The following is a 21,576-nucleotide window of genomic DNA, read 5'->3' as shown; positions in this document are numbered from 1 at the left end:
GTGGAGCCTGGTTCTCCCTCTGTGTCTCTGCCTCTCCCTCTCTCTGCCATGAATAAATAAATAAAATCTTAAAACAAAACAAAACAAAAAAACAGGCTTTGCTCTATTTCCTCAGTGCTCCTCCTGCTTTACTCTGTGCCACACCTTTTACAACGTGTAAATTCATCCTGTTTCAAAACCCACTTAAGGGGGCGCTGGGTGGCTCAACAGGTTACATGTCTGCCTTTGGCTTGGGTCGTGATCTCAGGGTCCCGGGACTGCTCCCCCTGCCTGTGCTCTGTCAAATGAATAAAATCTTCAAAAACACCCCCCTCCTCCCAAAAACCCCACTTAAGGGGTTTGAGACATAACGGGTAATTTTCCAATCAGCTTCTTCAGTGGTCTGCTCTGTTAGTAAGCAAACGAAAATGATTACCTCTATCATCACGCCTATAGTCATCCCGAGAGTAATCATCTCTGGAGCTCCAGGACCGATCGTCTCGCCTGTCATATCTGTCTTCATAGCGGTCCCCGCCTCCTCTGTAGTCGTCATCCCTTCGGTACCCACTACCAAATGCTCTTCTGCCACTGCCTATCCTGGAATCGTAGCCTGTAAATATATCCCCAATTATGATCATCACACCAGAGGAAAAAAGGCAAGAAAGCAGTTCTTGAAAGAAAGCAATTTCACTTAGTTGTGCTTTGTAATGACCTCTGTCATAGTCTCGGCTGCCTCGGTCATCATAGCGATCCCGGCCTCCGTATCGGTCCATATCTCGGCGTGGACCATCACGATACCCATCCCGATATCCATCACGGTATCGGTCTGAATCGTAACGGTCTCGATACTCTAGAGAGAAAACAGACAAGGTAATGTCATTCCTTTTCCCTTGACATCATTAACAGAAAGAAGCATGATAGCCCATGAAGTCAATTTGCTTTCGTGACTTGACAGTCACTGCTATGTTGTTTTTATAAAAAAATAAACCCCTTTAAATTCAAAGTGGGAAAATGTGCACTGAATTGTTTTCTTGGTATTTGATTTAAAAAATTTTCTCCGATGGTTCAATAAACACTGCTAAGCTAATAATTTAAGAGTTAAAGAAAAAAATATAATTGGAATCTCTATTTTTTATTCGTTCTAAAGAACTAATCAAAGGCCACTTAACAAAGTTTAGCATTGGAAAACACAAACCCAAATCAGAGACAAACAAAATGAGAAAAATATGTATGACATAGGACAGTGGATTAATTGGCTATTACTTAAAGAACAGAAACTAATTTTACTTATTTATTCACAAGAGACAGAGAGAGAGAGAGAGAGAGGGAGGGAGGGAGGGAGGGAGGGACGGACACAGGCAGAGGGAGAAGCAGGCTCCATGCAGGAAGCCCGACGTGGGACTCGATCCTGGGTCTCCAGGATCACACCCTGGGCTGAAGGTGGCACTAAACCGCCGAGGTACCTGGGCTGCCCCAGAAACTAAAATTAACAGGACATCTCCCACCACCAAAATGGCAAAGATTTTAAAATAAAAAATACTTTCAGTGTTGGTAAAATTTAGGGGAATAAGTCAATTCCTTTGCTGGTGCGGAGTCTAAAACAGCACAACCACTCTGAAAGTTGCTTCACAACTATACACTAAGAGCTTTAAAATCATGTGTACCCTGTGGGCCAACAATTCAATTTCTAGGAATTTATCCTGAGAAAATAACTGGACATATTAAAAAGACATGTACAAGGAGGCTCACTGCAATGCTGTTTATTTTATATGTTTTCAAAGATTTTATTTGAGAGAGAGAGGGAGGAGAGAGAAAGAGAGAGAGAGCACGAGTGGCAGGGAGAGGGAGGAGCAGAGAGCAGGACAAGGCACTCAACCCCAAGATCCTGAGATCATGACCTGAACCAAAGGCAAGATGCTTAACTGACTAAGCCACCCAGGTGCCCCTACAATGTTGTTTTTAATATTAAGGCTATCGAGTTCACAAGCTATGGGTTAAATAAATCAGAGGCATCTATACAAAGCAACTGTTAAAAATGGAATGAAAAATATATTTGCTGTCTATGTGTTCACAACACTTGAGAACTGTATTTTACACACATATACAAATATCAGGATCACAGGTGCCAAAATGCCAGAAATTAGTATAAAAGAATGTTGTAGAGCTCAGGGGCAAACTACATGGTGTAAGGCATTTATAAAAGGAGGCAGGGGCTACTTAGCTTTGGCTAGCCTGCCAGATGTTCCAATTTTCTGGAAAAGCTGGGAATCCCCATTTTTATATGAAAAACCTCAATTTTAATACAAAAACAAACTTAAGAACATTTTTGCACTTAATAATTTATGCATGCAGATCAATCACCGAGTTTATTTTTAAGACCATGTTTGAATTTTGGAAACATCAGTTTGTCTACATTCCCTGCTAGTTTAAATTTGTAAGTTAAAGGATATGCTAATGTTGGTAAAACAGTTATACACAGAAGAGAATCTAAAACAGAATTCATGAAAAAAAAAAAAATCAACCTTGTGTTTATTTTGGAATATATATCTGATCTCTAGAGAGGCAAATGAACTCTATGTATACTTAATTTTGCTTAGATAATTAAAATGATAATAATCTTGCCCTCACTAAAACAGTTGGCCAGGAAAGACACAAGTGTTTGCCGAGATTTTACAATAGCATTTAGTACAACTACCCACCCCCTGCCGCCATGTCTCTTATGGGCCCAATGCATGAACGGGAGTCTGTAAGGTCTTGGAAGGGCTGACTTCTGGGCCATCAACTAGTCTCACAAACTTGAGAGCTTTGGGTAATAACAGCACTTTCCCTTTCTTATTATTCACCCCGCTTGCTCTAAGTTCAAGGTCATAAGTGAAAAAGTAGTGATGTCCCTTGATTCAAAACAAGACCCTTGGTTAGACTGCTCTTTCTTTTAAGAGCCATTTCTTCCCATTAACAACCTCTTGCATAAATGTCAAAGTAAAATACCTCAGGGAGTTCTTCCCAAAGCATTGCCTGGTCACTAAGTCTTGATCAAAGTCAGATATAAACTTGATTCTTTCTTCCTTCCCAGACATCTTATTAGGCTAGGGAGGACTCTATATTCAAAAATGCGAATTCTCTCTCTTATTGCTTCCTCAATTTTATTTGGTACAGAGCTCACAAGATGTCTCACAGAATTAAAATGCTTATGAACTGAGATTGTCCTACTTCTTTTTACTTATCTCAAACAGGAAAGTACAGAAGCAATTACACCAGACTTCTGTAACTGTACTTAGGTTTAGGAGATGCCAATAATTCTTTTAAAAATATTTTATTTATTTATTCATGAGAGACCCAGAGAGAGAGAGAGAGGCAGAGAGAGAGAGACAGGCAGAGGGAGAAGCAGGCTCCATGCAGGGAGCCTGACGCGGGACTTGATCCTGGGTCTCCAGGATCACACTCTGGGCTGCAGGCGGCGCTAAACCACTGCGCCACCAGGGCTGCCTGGAGATGCCAATAATTTGCCGTGTTTACTTCAGTTTTTTTAGTAGGATTACAAACATAGCTAAAGGGCTCCCTTCTACTCTCACTCACGGTCATGAAGGTTACCATGCATACATTTTTGGAACTTATGTATTAACACTGTATGATAGTTTTTTCAAATTTTTACACAATTTTGTCTTACCCTCTCAATGTTAGATTTTGAATTTTATCTGGATCATTATCTGTATGTTACGTTATATGGACAAACCACTATCTCATAGTTTCTTCACTGAAGTAGAGTTCTTTCTTCATGTATTTCAATAAAGTTGCCTGGTTTTCCCCATAAAAGTTTTGCTTATCTTCTGTTGTACTTCAGCAGTATATGTGAAAGTTGTTGATTCACTCCAACTCTTACCCCATAACATTCTCTATTTCCCTTTTCTTTTCTCTAAATTAGTTATTTGAGCACTGTTTTTTCTCCTTAGTATAAAGAACATCCAATGAGGATAGAATTTTTGTCTGTTTTGTTCACCACTATATCCTGAGCTTAGAACACTATCTAGCAAAAAAAAAAAAAAAACAAAAAAAAAACAAAACAAAACAAAAAAAAAACACTATCTAGCATATGGTAGACCCTTATTTTTGGAGAGAATGAATTTAGTTATTTTAAAAGATACCTTAAAAAATTCCATTTTTGACTGTTGGTCATGCAACTAACTTTTGTATAATGTTTTTAACCCAGCAATCTTGCTGAACTTTCGTTAGTGCCTTACTTTAGAAGATCTGTTGTTTTTTTTTTTTTTAAGTTTTTATTTATTTATTCATGAGAGACACATAGAGAGAAAGAGAGAGCGAGGCAGACATAGGCAGAGGGAGAAGCAGGCCCCATGCAGGGAGCCTGATGCGGGACTCCATCCTGGGAAGCAGGATCACGCTCTGAGCCAAAGGCAGACGGCTGTTGGGTTTCTTTGTAAACAATTGTTCTTACATTATTTTAGTAGTATTTTGGGGAGGGTACAAAGGGAGAGAATCTTAAGCAGACTCCATGTCCAGCCCAGGGGCCCACACAGGCTCGATCTCAGGACCCTGAGATCATGACCTGAGCTGAAATCAGGAGTTGGACACTTAAGTGACTGAGCCACCCAGGCGCCCCCTAAACAACTGTTTCTCCAAAGAGAAAAATCTCCCATCTGTTGTCTAGCAAGTTTTTTTTTTAAATTTAAATTTATCAAATTCTTCTTCTGCATCTATCAATTCTTTTGGATATTATAAAATTTTTCTGTGTCTACTGCTCCCTTTCCACTAATGTGATCACTTACATTCATACACTTGTCCTATTACAAAACAGTCCCCAGAACACAGAAGAAACTCACTTGATAAAAATAAACTTACTGTCTCCAAAGCTATCATCACCTCTCCTAGGTGGGTAGTCATCGAAGCTGTCTGTGGCAGGACGCGCCCTCCAGTCTGTATCTGTTTTGTCAGAATCCCGATTTCTATCTCGGCCAAAAGAACGATCATCCCTGTCTGTAGATATATAAATTTAAAAAACACAAGTTAGCACACAAAATCTTCTGCCCGGTATTTCTCCTATGTTCAGACCCCTCCTCCAATACACTGGATTTCCTCCTCATGTTTCAGCACCACCATGAAGCTGCCCCAAGTCCGGTAAGTGCATCTTCAACTGAACCGAGTAATTCATTTCCTCACATGGTCTAATGCTTATTGGTCTCTTTTTGTGTACAGGCTAGGAGCCCCTGAAGTAAAAATGAATCAGCCCCTCTGGTGCTCCTAGGTACACCTAATCTATTACATATTAAATGTTCTACTAGATCAATCAGTTTCTCCAGCTCAATCAATACTAGTGTTTTGCTATGGCAAGCGGTCTGTCCTACGTGCATCCTATGATCAACCCCTGTATTTTGCCCAGTAGGGGTCAGCAGTACTCCTCAGTTCTGAAAACCCAAACTGTCTCCACAGGTCGACAAATGTCCACTGTGGGGCAAAATCATCTTAGTTGAGAACTAGTGTTCCAGTTTCAAGCAGGCCTATGCTCTCCACCTCTATTAAAAACTTCTGAGAAGAGGTACTTCTGCTTTGTCATCCTAGGACCAAAACAAAACAAAGATTTCTATCAGCTTTCTTACCTTTATCCTGTGCTTGATCAGCAACGTCCACTCGAATTCTCCTGTTACCTAGAGACTGAGAGCATAGGACCACATTAACCAACCTTTTGCCCCATTATGCACAAATCCCATGAGTGACCTTGAACGTCTGGGCATAGCAGAAGCACTGGGGGAAGGAAGATAAAGGAAAAACACTGTAATCTAGCCAACACTCCAATTTGTTGGCTAAAGAATCCTTTATAAAGACTTGAAAACTGAAATAACCCCTTAGAATTAACAAATTTAGAGTTGGGCTTATATCAACGTCACAACAAGCATCTTACTATTTTTATAAAGTTGTACTCCACAATATTAGCCTTTTAACTACCAAAGGCAATTTATCAAGTGTGGCAACTAGCTAAAATAAAAGGCATATTTGGGTCCAGAGCAATTATTCATTCAGACATTTGCAGAGTCCCTACTATGCGCCAGCAAAAGCGCAGTAATTATGATCTCTATTATCTCAAGTTCTTTCACTATTACCTTCGGATTAATCAGTTCCTCCAGGACACCCTCTGACTTCCCTTTCCCACATCATTACTTATATACTTTGAACCCAATTAATTCTACTGCTGATTTTTCCTCATTTCACAGTAGAATCTACAGTTGAAGAAGGATAACAATGAATTTTAGTTGAAAACACCTAGGATTATATTAAATATCACCATGATGAAATCTCTAGAAACAAAGAAACTCCTAAGTCTGGACCATGACAGCATTTTACATAATAAAAATAATACAGCAAATTTCAAACAATGAAACCATATGGTATTCTTTCCCTTATCTAGACTGAGAAGTTAAAAATTAGTCATGTTAATAAAACCTAAAAATGATCTGAGAAGAAAAACTCTGGAGCATCTTTAAGCTTTTCATATATTTAATTTTGACATTTCCTTCAGATTACCATGGTTGTACTTAATTATGAGACAGGAGGAGTATTTTAAGAGGTATTGATTTAAACTGTGTCAAATGAAAAGAGAGAAAGGGAGTCCTTTTCCTTCCCAGATATAATTAGTTTGATTTTTAGTCACTAGAAGTTTAAAAAAAAATGCAGGTCCTTTACTAGAAATTTCTATTACTAATAGGTAACTAACTAAATGCTTCAATATCCTGCTTGGGCTATCTTAAGGATCACTGCATGACAAAAATCAAACTGTCATTAGTTAGATTTAATCCTCACAGCCCCGAATGTATTAACAGCTCAATCTCCTTTTCCTACTAAATCTCTAGTGTGTCTGGACAGAAAAACATCTCTGGGCAATGTTAAAAAGCAGAAGCACTAAATGTTTACTGTCATTTTCCTGAGAGATTCCCTATTACAAATGACATCCCAATGAAAAACGTTTCTAAACTCTCTTAAAATTATCAAAAACACCAGTAACTTCCCTAAAAACCAGATAATGCCTTTAACACTAAAATGATTAACACAACTTTTCTATTTCCTTTGATCTGGTAAAATTATTTTGAAAGAGCAAAGCCCTAAGAGCGGAGACAAAGCTGCGAATGAATGAATGAATCAATGAACGAGAGCTTCTATTAAAGACTTGGTGTGGTGGGTTTCTTCCATTATTTTCCACCTAAGTTACCTCCCTGAGTTACTGGAGTCTGTTGAACTTGCCTGAGGAAAATGAGACTTGCTAGATGTTGAATATTAACTGTTACACTATTGCTTTTTTTGGGTAGATACTATGAAATACTTTGAAATAGCTAGTGACCCAACCAAAAACATATTGATAAACATAAGATTGGTTAGCTCCCACCCCTCAAACTCCCCACCTTATTTTCTTTCTTTTACCTCTTCGTTGAGGCTCAGGGCACTGAGCAAAGAATCCAGGTCCTCAAACTCAGCGTAACCAAAACCTTTCAACCTCTCTGGATTGCTGGGTTCACGTGGTAAACGCACTGCACTGATCTGAAGGAATAAAGAAACATTTCCCAATTAAGTGTTCTTGCCCATTGTCTCTTTCCCCCCTAACCACTGCATATGCAGTGAATTTCTCTAAAGAACACACAAGAACTGGGGTGCCTGGGTGGCTCAGAATAAGTGTCTGACTCTTATTCTCTGCTCAGGTCTTGATCTCAGGGTCTTGAGTTCAAGACCCACAGTGGGCTCCATGCTGGGCCTAGAGCCTATTTAAAATAACAACAACAAAAACCCCAAACCACAAGATCCTGATTGTCTCCAGAAGAGAAAGCAGTGCAAAGAGATAGAAGACTTCACTCTATGCCATTAAACCTTCCCGATTTGATTATGAATTTAACCCTTAAAAATATCCCCCAAAATAAAAAAAACCCCAAACATGAGTTCAGGGTAGTCTCTGAGTCCCTGACTTTTGCCTCATTTTACAAGTCTAGTTTTTAGATGTTTTTCAATAAAGAGCAACTAACTGCCCATCCCACAGTTTATCTCTTTATGCTTATATTGTACTTGGTTTTATTTATTTTTAATTACTTATTTATTTATTTATTTTAATAGTCACACAGAGAGAGAGAGAGAGAGGCAGAGACACAGGCAGAGGGAGAAGCAGGCTCCATGCACTGGGAGCCCGACGTGGGATTCGATACCGGGTCTCCAGGATCGCGCCCTGGGCCAAAGGCAGGTGCCAAACTGCTGCACCACCCAGGGATCCCTGTACTTGGTTTTAATATGTATATTTCTATTTCAGAAATTTGACTCCATTTTTGCCATAGTTTTCTAGGTAGTGTATTTTTTTTGGAGCCCTTACCTGAGAAATATTAGTCAACTCATATATTAACCAATGCTTTACTGAATCAAACGCTGTATTGTAAATCCCCACAAACCCTACCTCCTATTAATTCTAAGATGGCAAACTATTGCATTTTTACTCTTAAAGTACAGGAAAAATTTATACTAACCTGATTTTGAGGTTACCTTGTGTTTTCTAATTGTAGGTTTGCAGGATTCCCTCTTTTCAATTTTCATAAAACTTTCCGTGGCACTAACTTGTATTTGTTATTTACAAGGTACATACTACTCTTCATTTCCAAATATTTTAAACTATTTTTGGCCAGCTTTTTGAGGGCTTCCACATGTTTTCTTACCCGTTTACTTCATTTCTTTGGTATTTTGCATGTATTCAAATTATATTCTTCTACATCACTGATTTGATCATTTATTCTGACTCCCAACATACAGATTTTGTTATAGCCTCTTTAAATTCTAGTTTAAGGAAAAAAAAATCTAATTTAACTCAACTCTTGAAGATAGCAGGAAAAGGACAAAATATAAAAGGTAGAAGTAGCTCCAAATCCAGTTCTAGAGCATTAACAGTGAAAAGCTCTGAATAGGCCAGAGGTTACTTAACACTCTATAGAAAAGGCCAAGAAAGTGAAATAAAAAACAGGTCAGCCTTCTAATTGTACTACCTATTTGTACAGAGAGGAAGATTTATAGGTGGCAGTCAAAAAAATAATCACACTGTGGGGGTGCCTGGCTGGCTCAGTCAGTAGAGCATGAGACTTTATTTTTTTAAGATTTTCCTTATTTTAGGGGATCCCTGGGTGGCTCAGCAGTTGAGCACCTGCCTTCAGCCGAGGGTGTGACCCGGGGTCCCATGATCGAGTTCCATGTAGGGCTCCCTGCACGGAGCCTGCTTTTCTGCCTCTCTCTGGGTCTCTCATGAATAAATAAATAATATCTTAAAAAAAAAAAAAAGATTTTACTTATTTTAGAAAGAGAGAGAATGAACACATGGGCCAGGGCAGGGGCAGAGGGGAGAAAATTCTCAAGCAGACTTCCTGCTGAGTGTGGAGCCTGAGGCAGGGCTCAATCCTACCACCCAGCTGAAACCAAGTTGGATGCTCAACCAACTGAACCAACCTAGGCCCCTGAGCATGCAAATCTTGATCTCAGGGCTGGGAGTTCAAGCCCCACATTTGGTGCAGAGATTACTTAAAAATAAAATCTTAAATCATGCCAGAAAATCCAGCCATAAAAGCTAGTAGCCCATACAGAGAACAGGATCTCAGAAGGGAGTCAAAAAACAAAGTAAAAGTGGAGGAGAGAGTAGATCTTTAGAGGAAATGCACTTTTTAAAAGAAAAAGTAAAGTCTATCCCCAGCACGGGGCTTGAACTCACCACCCTGAGATCAAGAGTCACATGCTCTACAGACTGAGCCAGCTAGGCACCCCAAGGAAATGTATTTTTTAATGCGTTGCCATTGGACCCTGGAGAAAAACCCAAGAGAACTGGAAATTGTGACTCATTCTGATTTTTGAAGTCCTAAATATTTTTTTTCTTTTTCTTTTTTTTAAGATTTATTTATTTACTCATAAGATACATGCACAGAGAGAGGCAGAGAGAGAAGCAGGCTCCATGCAGGGAGCCTGATGTGGGACTCGACTCTAGGACTCCGGGATCGCACCCTGAGCTAAAGGCAGACGCTCAACCAACTAAGCCACTCAGGCGCCCCACCTTTCTTTCTTTTTTAAAAAAGATTTTCTTTTTTAAAGTAATCTCTATAACCAATGCAGGGCTTGAACTTACAATCTTGAGATCAAGAGTCACATGGTCTACTGACTGAGCCAGCCAGGGGTCCTAACTATTTTTAAATCAAAGTTTGAAAAATACAGCTTCTCCTAAGCACTTGTATATTCACTTTTCAATCATTCTGGAATCTTCTAGATCAGCATTCCAAACATCCTCCCTTAAGCTTTTTAAGCATGCCTATAAACACTGTGAATTGCACTATATGTGGCATCAAGCTCATAGAAACTTATCTTTTTAAAAAATATTTTATTTATCTGACATGGAAAAAGAGAACATGTGAGCTCATGTGCACTAAAGCAAGGGGAACGACAGGCAGAGGGAGGAGAAGCAGGCTCCCCACTGAGCAAGGAGCCCAACATGGAGCTCAATCCCAGGACCCTGGGATCACGACCTGAGCCGAAGAAAGATGTATAACCGACTGAGCCACCCAGGTGCCCAAGAACCTTTAATAATTTTAGCACATTCTTGCTAATGTAAATTATGTATCTTCTCAGTTAAAGGTATTCATATGTAAAACTAAAAAGTGATTTTGATATAAGCCTGAGTGTCATTAACAGAATGACTGAGTTCAGAGAAACTTTGAATCTTACAACATAACTGGTCTATTTTTTTTTTAAGTAATCTATATACCCAATGTGGGGCTCAGATTCATGACCTGAGATCAAGAGTAGGCTCCACTGACTGAGCCAGCCAGGTGCTCCTGGGTATATCACTTTGAAGATTCTTAATGAGAAGAGGTGTAGGTTTTTGAGAGATCACTAAGGCTCTGCATCACTAAGGCTCAAGACTATCTGATTGGTGTGGGATGAGAACATTCTCAAAGTGCCTAAACACCACTTCATCAATTATATACCCATTTCTTCCAAGTCTAGAGACAGCCTTAGAACCTTTCCCAGCTTAGAAATTCAGACTGTCACTACCAATATGCTAGTCTCCATATGCAGTTACTTCCTTAAACCTTTACACTTACATTTAATCCTCTAAAGAATTCCTTAATGGAATCTTCTGTGACATCATAGGGCAGGTTCCCTAGAAAAGCAGTATAGGGTGGCGATTTTGGAAGACGGCTCCGGTCGATATTGGGTTCCCGAGCAGCCCGTGGAGCAGTGGGCAGGATGGAACGGTCAATTGGAGGTGCCCTATACACGTCATCGTCATTACTGTGCCAAGTGGTTGAAACTAGGATAGAAAAGTAAACAGAAAAAATTAGAGAAAATTTCCCTTACTGCTATTGTAGGATGAGGACCCATGGTAAATGCCAAGGATTAAATAAGCTACACAGAGAAACAGGTAATAAAAAGGCACTTAAACAAGGGCACTTTACACAGAGAAAGTGCTACTGAAATGTCAGAACCAGGTTAACAATGCAACCAGTATTCACTATCTCTTGGTTTCTAAGTATTTTGAGGCCTTTGAAGGCCCAGGCTTTTGTTGACATTATTGTAACTCTTTTTCCTTATGCAGCAAAGAAAAAGAAACAACTATTAATGGAATGTTACTATGAGCCAGGTATTATATATTCATTATATCCCATCTTATCTTTTTAATAATCCTGTGAGGTTGTTTCATTTCTACAGAAAAGGAAACTCAGATGTCAGGGATATTCAATAACTTGATCAAGTTTACAAAGATGGCAGAGCAGGAGATGATAATCCTAGTAGAGGTGGAACTCAAACCCGGGTCCCTCTCAGTCCAGATGTATTTAAACACTGCTGACAACTCTCATATTCCTAACTTTTTGGGTGGACAAAGTGTTTTCTTCGTGGTTTATCCTCCTCTTAAAAATGAAACAAAACACAACTCAATCCCATCCCGTTCCTCAGACCATTTTGTTTACCCCCGACTTCATAAAAATAGCTCCCAGAAGAAATTATTTCTTGGTTCTGAAATATAAACAGCTTGCAGATTACACTGTGGTATCAGAACGTCACATTAGTAGTCTAGTCTTCAACTTTGCAAAGAAAATAATAATACCCTGAGAAAAATCTGTTCAGCCCCCAGTCATAAACTCTCAAAAGCCTAAACCTTAAATTCTATACATAAAACTTATGGTTCTACAAAATGAGTAGGTTCTTTTCAGAATACAAGTGTGAACTATTACTATGGAACGGGTTTGGCCTTGAAAAGAATGAAAACTCCAAGCACTGTGGGAAATAAAAAAAAAAAAAATTACCATCTCCTTCCAGGTCGTCTGTTTCATCAGCCCAGCTGACTGGTTTGGGGACATAGGTGCTTCCTCCCCCAGTCCCTCCATCCTCAGCCAGAAAGTCTGTTAGGGAGATAGTTTTCCCCTTCTTATTCTTCTTTTTTGCTGTTTTAAAAAAGCAAAAAGAAAGATTGTTTATCATTTCCTTGGGTATTTAAAGAGTGGTACAGTGCACTACTGTTAAAGCAACATGAAGAGCCACCAAAAGACAAGACGGCATACTATACAGATATAAATGAGGACAAAGCATGATACACTGGCATATGGCAAGAAAACTCAGTGAAAACTGCCAAAATGAATTTGCTTATGTATGAAGGGTCTAGAAAGTTTCAGCATTAAGACAGGTGGGATCAACCTTTTATTTCTACTATATTCATTCACATACCATTGGAAAATTTTAATTTAGTAACTACTTGTGTTTATGACAGGAGACTAGGGATCTCTGGATGGCTCAGCGGTTGAGCGTCTGCCTTTGGCCCAGGGCATGATCCCCGAGTTCTAGGATCGAGTCCCACATCTGGCTCCCTGCATGGAGCCTGCTTCTCCCTCTGCCTGTGTCTCTACCTCTCTCTCTCTAATGAATAAATAAAATCTAAAAAAAAAAAAAAAAAAAAAAAAAAAAGATAGGCAACTACATTCACTGCTCCTGGTATACAAAGAACTAAAACAAAGCTCCTACCCCTAAGAACATACTCATTTTGGCATTTATATGGATTGTTTGATACTTGTAAAATGACCACATGAGGTAGGAATCATTACTATCAATTTACAAAAAAGAAAACTAAGCCTCAGAGAGGTTAAATGACTATCCTACAGTTACAGAGATATTAGATAGCAGAGCTAGAATTAAACCCAGGGTTTTGGATACCAAATCTAGACCTCTTCCCACAGGAGCCTCAGCCCCTAAGAACTTGCTATTAGTTCTATGGAAGGAGGGGCAGGGGTTACCATAACCATGGTAAAGTGTATTACTCACTGTCATTTTAAAGTGTTCACAATGTAAGACTCTACAGAGCTGGACTTCTCTGCCTGCTGGGAAAAAAAAATTCCTCACCTACCCTAACACTACAAAGATGAGACAGGGTACTAAGGGGAAAGCATAAGTAACCCCTAAGAACGAACACATTCAAATGTTTTCTGTGGTTATGAAATCTTTACACATTTCCAAGTGGCTCTTTTTAGTGGACTGATCTCGGTTCTTTAACTATCTCTCAGGACTTTTTCTGAGATGGCACCAGTCAGCGGCTACTGCAGAAGAGCCAAAAGGACTGAAATCCTAAAACTGACTCCTGAAAGCAGCCCCTACATGATAAGAAAAAAGCAAGCAGCTTTGTTCTAACAAAGACCAGTTTTGTGGCTTTTATAATCATGAGTTCCTCCTCCATGTTCCAATTCTCATCTCATTTTCAATCCAAGAAGACTAAGAATTTGTAACATGATGCAACCATTTGTTTAACCAAAGGATGCTCTCTCATCTGGCACCTTTCTTTTAAAAAATCCAACTTTCAGGGAGCTCCTGGGTGGCTCAGTCGGTTAAGTGGCTGACTCTTGGTTTCTGCTCAGGTCGTGATCTCAAGGTGGTGGGATAGAGCCTGAGGCCTGTGTCGTTGTGTTCTGCAGTCAGCAGGGATTCTTTCCCTCTGTCCCCACCTCAACAAACAAACAAACAAACAAACAACAACAAAAAAACCCACCCAACTTTCAGGAAATAAATGTGACCTGCTTGCTATGAATGTTATGAACAGACTTCTGGACATACTAAGAACCTGAGGCATTATGGTCTCAATGTGCCAACCAGATGAACTCGGGTGCAATAATACTGAGGGAAAATAGTGTTGGATGTAGTTTCCATGATTCTTCCAAGTGACTTAATACCAATCCTGCTTTAAAAGCATCATTTCTGGGCAGCCCGGGTGGCTCAGCGGTTTAGCGCCACCTTCAGCCCAGGGTGTGATCCTGGAGACCCGGGATCCAGTCCCAGGTCGGGCACCCTGCATGGAGCCTGCTTCTCCCTCTGCCTGTGTCTCTGCCTCTCTCTCATGAATAAATAAAATCTTAAAAATAAATAAATAAATAAATAAAAGCATCATTTCTGATTAACCAGATTATATTTTGGATCTATTCTATGCTATGAAAGAAAGCAGTTATCCAGAGTTTGGGTCCTGTAGCTATCAATTTTGCACACCTGGTTTATATGCAAAGGCCTGGGAAAAATTTATTAAGCAAATGTGAACAAGATATAAAGCCTGCCTCTGAAGTAGAATGTTCACACTGTACAGGCTTATTTTCATCCTTTCCACATCCTCGAATTGAAAAAGTGTTGGGGACTAATATGATCCTAGAGAGCCTTACTCTCATGGGGCTTAACCTAGTACCATCAGCTAATACCCAATTATTGATCTGCCTGGTCACTGGGGAAATAAATATAAAACTGGTGGTCAGTCCATGAGGTCAAGTTCAACATAAAAACAATAATAATTTATTAAAGCACCCCTGTCCCCCTTGTTCTATATACATATCTAATATCAAACAGCAGAATCTAGAATTAACCTGTCTTTGGTCTGACTTTGGCTTTTACCAACTTTCTAGATCAGGGTTTCTCAACTTTTATCTCTTGATTTTTTTTAACCCCCTCTCCCCAACTCTTGACCAACAAATCCCCCTTTCCTTTTATGTTATTGAGAATTTCAAAATAATAAAGTAAACACCGTAACTTAAAAAAAAAAAAATTAGAGCACTGTTTGGTTCAGAGTATCTTTTAAACCATACATCTCCCTTTTCTCTCTCATTCTGTTGCTGTCCCCTCCAAAACCTTCTGGCTGAGAAATCACTGGATGATGGGCAGTCTTCATTTAAAGACAGGGTAAAATTCTTTCACAGGATCTGTAACTTATGTTCATTTACATCTACCAGCAGCACTGACTTAGTACAAATATAAACAGATTTAAAGGAACTAACCAGCCCTTAGAAAGTAAAATCAGCAAACTAAAGTGGGTGCTAGTGTTTTTTCCATTCTATTTTACTCCAACAACTGAGAAACGATGATGTTATCTAAATCCTCCATGCCCTTAGCTCCTCCAATATCTATCTAGGCCCATTACACACTTAGGATTTCAAGTCTTCTCTGGATAATCACTTGCCATGTGATCAAACTGGTCCAACTCTTAATTTCTTTAAATCTGATGTGAACTGGTGAAAAAGTTAAACCAACTACCTCATGTAAGAAACAGTAAGTGTCTCAATTATTTAAGGCCAGACCCACACAGACTAAGGGAAAACACACACACCTTAGAAATTTTACTAAATCCTGTCTGCTGACTTAATCACGACTGCAATTTACTGAACAAGTACCAGGTACTTGTGAAGCTCTTTATATACTTGTACAGGTTAAATAAAAGACCTTAAAAGATAGCATTAAAAACTTTTCAGTCAAAAAAAAATTAAAAAAAACAAAAAAACAACAAAACAAAACAAAACAAAAAAAAAAACTTTTCAGTCTACCTGTCCTTAAACTGCAGACAAAAACATCTGTGTCCTTAATAAACAGGGTTTCCTACAACAGATATAAAAATAAATACAGGGCACCCCGGGTGGCTCAGTGGTTTAGCGCCGACTTCAGCCCAGGGCCTGATCCTGGAGACCTGGGATGGAGTCCCACATCGGGCTCCCTGCAGGGAGCCTGCTTCTCCCTCTGCCCGTGACTCTGCCTCTCTCTATGAATAAATAAATAATATCTTAAAACAACTAACCAGCTTAACTCTTATTTAGAATTTCTCAACTTCTGCACCACTGACATTCTAGGCTGGGTAATTCTTTGTTGTGGGGGGCTGTCCAGTGCATTGTAGGATGTTTAACAGCATCTCCAGCCTCTGCTCATCAGAGGCTAGTATCAAAACCCCCACCCTGCTGTCACAACCAAAAATGCCTTCAGACACTGTAAATGACTCCTCGACGGGTGAGACAAAATTGTCTCCTGGTTGAGAAACATTGGTTTAAGTGGTGGCTTCACATCAATAAATAAAGGACAAACAAAAGGAGATGCTAGCCCTGTATAAAACACACTACTAGAAGTGACTGCAATACTGAGTCTTCAGGATTATCAGGCTGCTGTATGTAAAATATAGGATTCCTTTAGTTTTCTCAGAATGTTTTCCTTTTACCACTGCATTGTATTAGCAACAAAGGCAGCAAATGTCAGATACTGAAGTGACAAAGTCTATTGACTGGCTGCTAGATCCTAATTTCAAAAGGACATCTTAAAGCACTATAAGCAATAAAGCTTATTTGTTGTACAATGCAGCTGTACTTCTCCATCTTTAGCTATTATTTCTTATTTAGGAAGAATTCACAAAGCCCGAACATTCATGTGAGGCTCTGTCAAAACTTACATTCCTTAATTTTAGATCTTGTCAGACTAAATCCCACTTATTTTATAGGGTTATCAATTCTTCTGAATGTTAGCATCTACAGGCTAAGAAGTCAGAAAATGTCATAAAAACCCATACAAGATTACAGCAGTGTTATTCATAATAGGAAAAAAACGGGAAACAACTCAGATTCCCATCAAACAATGAATGGATAAGTTAAATGTAAATATTCATACAACAGATTTTACAATAAAAAAGAATGAGTACCCATACATCCCACAATATATGAACCCTGAAAATATGCTAAATTAAAGAAGCTAGTAACAGAAGTCTCCACGTTGTATGATTTCATTTTTATGTTTAGAATAGGTAAATACAAATAAACAGATTGGGGGCTGGTGGTGGAAGAAATGACTTCTAATACGGCAAGGCATTTCTTTCTGGAAAGTGAATCTTGCCAAATCTTCCAGAATTAAAAACGAATAATGATAAACAAATGTTCCCTTAAAGAAACAATACCGTATAAATGCACTCAGTCCACCTATACTAGAGTGCCTAGAACTAAATTAATTATGCTGCTGTTTAAAACCAGCCATGAGGTTTCATACAACGTAATATCAAAATGTCCACAGGCCTCACCTTACTGCACTACAGTTGAGCACAGTAGAGAATAAAAGCCAAGTAAGAGTAAGCTGCACCACCTTGACCTCACCAATTCAGTTACATGACTCAACTTCTTCATATTGACAGTCGGAGGAAAATGCCATACTGCCTTCCCCTTACCTTTCCACACTCACTATGGTTGTTGATGTAAAAACACAAATTGACTTTGGTGTGTGCACTTAAGTGTACACACATATAATTAATTAGAAATATGCACTTAATTTTTAAAACCAATACTCCGAGGTTAATTCTTTCCCCCATCTTCATGAAAAGTGAATACATTCTGCTATGCGACTAATATGAACAAAGTGGTAGGATATACTGTCAAGCCATACACATATGGTATGTAAATTTGAACTTAAAAAGCTGTCTAAAAGATATATATATATATATTTTAAAGACTTTATTTTTATTTTAGAGAGTGTGTGCACGAGTCAGTGAGTAGGGAGGAGTAGTGAGGGAGAGGATCTCAAGCTGACTCAGTGCTCTCATGACCCTGAGATGGAGACCTGAGCAGAAATCAAGAGTCAGATGCTTTAACCAAGCCACCCAGGCACCCCTAAAAGTATACATATATATTTTTTAAGAACTACATTACTTAGAAACACTGTTTCACTTTGACACTCTCCTTTTATCTGCATTTAAATTTTCATACAGTTTATAGTTTTGGCTTTCTGAATCTGGGTATCCTGATCCCAGAATAACATATGGTAGAGAATGGAATTAAAAAATAGTAATATAGGTAGCCCTTGCTTTTTTTTTTTTTTTAAGATTTTATTTATTTATTCATGAGACACACACAGAGAGAGAGAGAGAGGCGCAGAGACACAGGCAGAGAGAGAAGCAGGCTCCATGCAGGGAAGGGAACCCGATGCGGGACTTGATCCCGGGACTCTAGATCATGCCCCAGGCCAAAGGCAGCCACTAAACCGTTGAGCCACCCAGGGATCCCCAGCCCTAGCTTTTCAAAAGGCTGCATTATGCCATTTTGCTTTTATGAAAGACTTACATCATTACTTGTTTTCCCTAACTGAAAGAAACCTAGAGAGGATCTTTGCTCTTACCAAAACAAAAAACAGCATCAGGTGTTTGTTTTGCTATAAGCCATAATGCAGGCAGCACACACTTTCAACAGTGTGCCACATTCAAGCTCATTCCCCCAGAATTATACTCAACATCAAACTACCATAGTTTTGAACTGTGTGAATATCTGTGCTTTATCTTGTTAGCAAGATACACCCCAAGGTACCAGGAATGCTCCAAAAAATTTCCCTAAAAACTAATGGTCATCGCTTCTTTGCTTTATGCCATTCCAGTTTACAAAATGCTCTACCCCTGGAGAGCAGGGGAAACCTGTATGTGAACAGTATATAATGAAACTGTTACTCTTTAAGGAAAAGCACTGTATGTAGACAACTATTCCATCCCTGTGAAAATAATTAAACAAGATGCCACATATGACATTTTCAAGTGCTATACAAGTGAAAGGCCTTCTGTGCATACAACCACTTTTCCAATTTGAAAGCATTTGTCTCAAGTAAGGAGAGCAGTTCAATAGTCCGTTCTGGGACACTTTTGGTTCTTGAAAATTGATGAGGGGTCAACTGGATACTGGTATTGCTGCAAAGAATTTTTTGGTCTCATTTACAAGGGGCCTGTGAAGTTCTATCATATCAAGGGTATTTTCACTGAGAAAATATAAGATATACTTTCAACAAGACATTGAGCATCAGCAAGAAGTATATTGAAAATACACCAAGAATTTTAGTCTCATTACCATGGCCGTATCTGGTAATATTAGCCACTCAACAAAACCAATGAGACTGGAAAGGATGCAAAGTGGGAAAAGTCTGATAAATACCAAATTCCCCAAGGGCAGACTGTCGGATGTAACCTCGTACTCAAGATACTGTTTCTTACACATACTACAAAGCTAAAAAGATTTATGGAACCAAAGTAAAGAGATGAGGGGCCTAAAAAGGGGGTAGAGTAAATGTGGAAGAACAGAAGCGGACACCAAGCAAATCCCTTTAGTCTAGATTTCACTCAGTTCTATAAAATGCAGGGCACAGACTGCCAACGTGTCTTCCACCCCTAAAAAAAGCCACGTTATAGTGAAAAACGAATTATGGGCTTTTCACTAAATTATGGCACCAAGCCGTCAAGATGGCAAATCCAGGCCAAATAAGTACTCTAATTCAGATAAAGTTTTTGGGTAGATCCCCAAAATACGATCACATGGAAGCCAACTTTGTAATTTCCAAGTTGATAATGGAGGACAGTCAGGAGTTTCCAAGATTTTGACCTTGCTCTGCTACCTGCAGCCATGTGACCTTGAACAATTTCATCTTTCTCTGCTGGAGATACCACCATCTGCCCACGTTATCTAACAGAGGATCAAATGAGAACATACATACACAGAAGTGCCTGGTCAACTGTCAGGTGCTACACCAATGAAAAGTATTATAATATTCAAGTGCACCTCAATTCCCCCAACATTTTCCAAAAACATACCTAATTCTTAGTGTCCTAGGTTGACAGAGAAAGTCAATTAAAAAAAAATTATTTATTCATGAGAGACAGAGAGAGGGGCAGAGACACAGACAGAGGGAGGAGCAAGCTCCATGCAGGGAGCCCCACATGGGACTCGATCCTGGGACCCCGGGGTCACGCCCTGGGCCAAAGGTGACGCTCAACCACTGAGCCACCCGGGGAATCCCCAGAAAATCCATTTCTAATGAGAAATGAGTATCTTAGGGATAGCAAGCAATGTTTTGCAGCACCCATGATCATGCCAGAGAAATAAATTATCATCCCCCAAACTAAAGCGAATGCTGAAAATGTTCCAAAGCCCATCGCCAAGTCCTTGAGAAACGCAGACTTGCAGGACACTGCCTGATACTCCCTACTCCAAAGTCCTCTAAAATAAACAAACAAAAAAACAAAAACAAAAAAAATACCCCAACTGTATCCACTAGTATTTTAAAAGCACTCCCCAGTAGTTTAAAAAAAAAAAAAAAAAAAAGAGAGAGAAAGAAAAACTGACTTCTACTATCGGACCTATCAAAATACACCAAAATGGAAGCTGTCAAGGGATCTGATCTTATTCACCCTTTTTTTTTTTTTTTTTTTTTTTGTGGTCCCTCCCCGGCACCTAGAACATGCCTGGCTTGCTTTCTGATCAGTAAAGGCGTACTGATGAAGGAGGCAGGGGGGAAAAAAAAAAAAAGAAAGAAAGGCCTCGAGACCATCTGGGTCTCCATCCTGGCTCGCGCTGCTCCGACACGTGGGCGCACCGCACCGGGCTCCCCACCCCCACCCCCACCCCCGCGACGTCCACCCTCGGAGGAGCAGCGGGCAGCGGGCCGCACCGGGCGACCCCGAGCGCAGCAAGCGCAAGGGCAGGCGGGAGGCAGGGCAAGGCCCGCGCCCCCGCCGCGCCCCCGGCCCCGCCGCGCCCCAGGCCCGCGCCCCTCGCCCGCCCTACCGCGCACGCGCGCCGCGCCCTCCCCGCCCGCGTTCTAACCGCCCCCCCGCCCCCACCCCGCCCGCCGCGGCCTCGCGCCTCGCACACGTAGCCCGCCGTGCCCGCCCGCGCGCCAACCGCCCACGAGGAGGCCCCCGCCTCCCGCAGAGCCTCCTCGCCGCGCCCCGTCGCTCGGGCCCCAGCCGGAGGCCGGCGTTCCTCCCCGCTCCAACCTCGCGCTGACGGGGTGAAAAGGGTGTGAGGGGGAGGGGAAGGACGCCGTCCCCTCCCCCCCCGACATCCCGAGGCGATAACCTCACGTGGCCGAGCCGCCGGCCCGCCGCAGCCCCGCAGTCCGAAGGAGAGCGCTGCCGCCCGCTCCCCGATTCCGGGGAACCCGCGGATCAGGCTCGGAGGGCGGCGGACGAGCCTGGTCCTCGGCCGCGCTCGGCCGCTCACTCACCTGAGGCCGCCATGTTGGGAGAGGGAGAGAGAACGCAAAGGACCCGGATGAGGCGATCACGTGATTATAGCGGGAGCGTCGGGCTAGGAGAGGCGAAACTGGGAGGGGGCGGGGCGGCGCTGCTCTGGGTTCGTAAAGCAGCGCGAGGAGGCGGCGCGGCGTCCGACGGGAAGGCCTGCGCGACATGTGGCCAAAGGGGTGGGGCCTGGGCTGTCGCGAAGTCCCTCTCGCTTTACGCAGGGCTCCGCGCGGGCGAGGGGGCGGGCCCCAGGGCCGGCGGACTTCCGGGCG

At 41.0% G+C, this 21,576-nt stretch overlaps 1 protein-coding gene across 4 annotated transcripts in view; it reads right to left on the bottom strand.

Moving 5' to 3' along the window:
* EIF4B (eukaryotic translation initiation factor 4B) overlaps positions 1-21,427 on the bottom strand; it is a 29,243-nt gene extending 7,816 nt beyond the window's left edge. For all 4 annotated transcript variants that reach the window (XM_041736300.1, XM_041736301.1, XM_041736302.1 and 1 more), the window contains exons 1-8: positions 21,286-21,427; positions 12,294-12,431; positions 11,091-11,299; positions 7,405-7,521; positions 5,592-5,646; positions 4,837-4,971; positions 692-829; positions 416-589 (exon numbers count right to left, since the gene is read on the bottom strand). In XM_041736300.1, the coding sequence (XP_041592234.1) occupies positions 416-589; positions 692-829; positions 4,837-4,971; positions 5,592-5,646; positions 7,405-7,521; positions 11,091-11,299; positions 12,294-12,431; positions 21,286-21,298 (979 nt within the window). In that variant the 5' untranslated portion in view covers positions 21,299-21,427. The remainder of the gene's footprint in view (positions 1-415; positions 590-691; positions 830-4,836; positions 4,972-5,591; positions 5,647-7,404; positions 7,522-11,090; positions 11,300-12,293; positions 12,432-21,285) is intronic.
* Positions 21,428-21,576: the final 149 nt, after the last annotated feature.

The sequence above is a fragment of the Vulpes lagopus genome, chromosome 21, assembly GCF_018345385.1.
Source record: "Vulpes lagopus strain Blue_001 chromosome 21, ASM1834538v1, whole genome shotgun sequence".
In the NCBI taxonomy this organism is placed as follows: domain Eukaryota; kingdom Metazoa; phylum Chordata; class Mammalia; order Carnivora; family Canidae; genus Vulpes; species Vulpes lagopus.
Note: the sequence above shows the minus strand (reverse complement) of the source record. Positions and strands in the feature narration are given on the sequence as shown.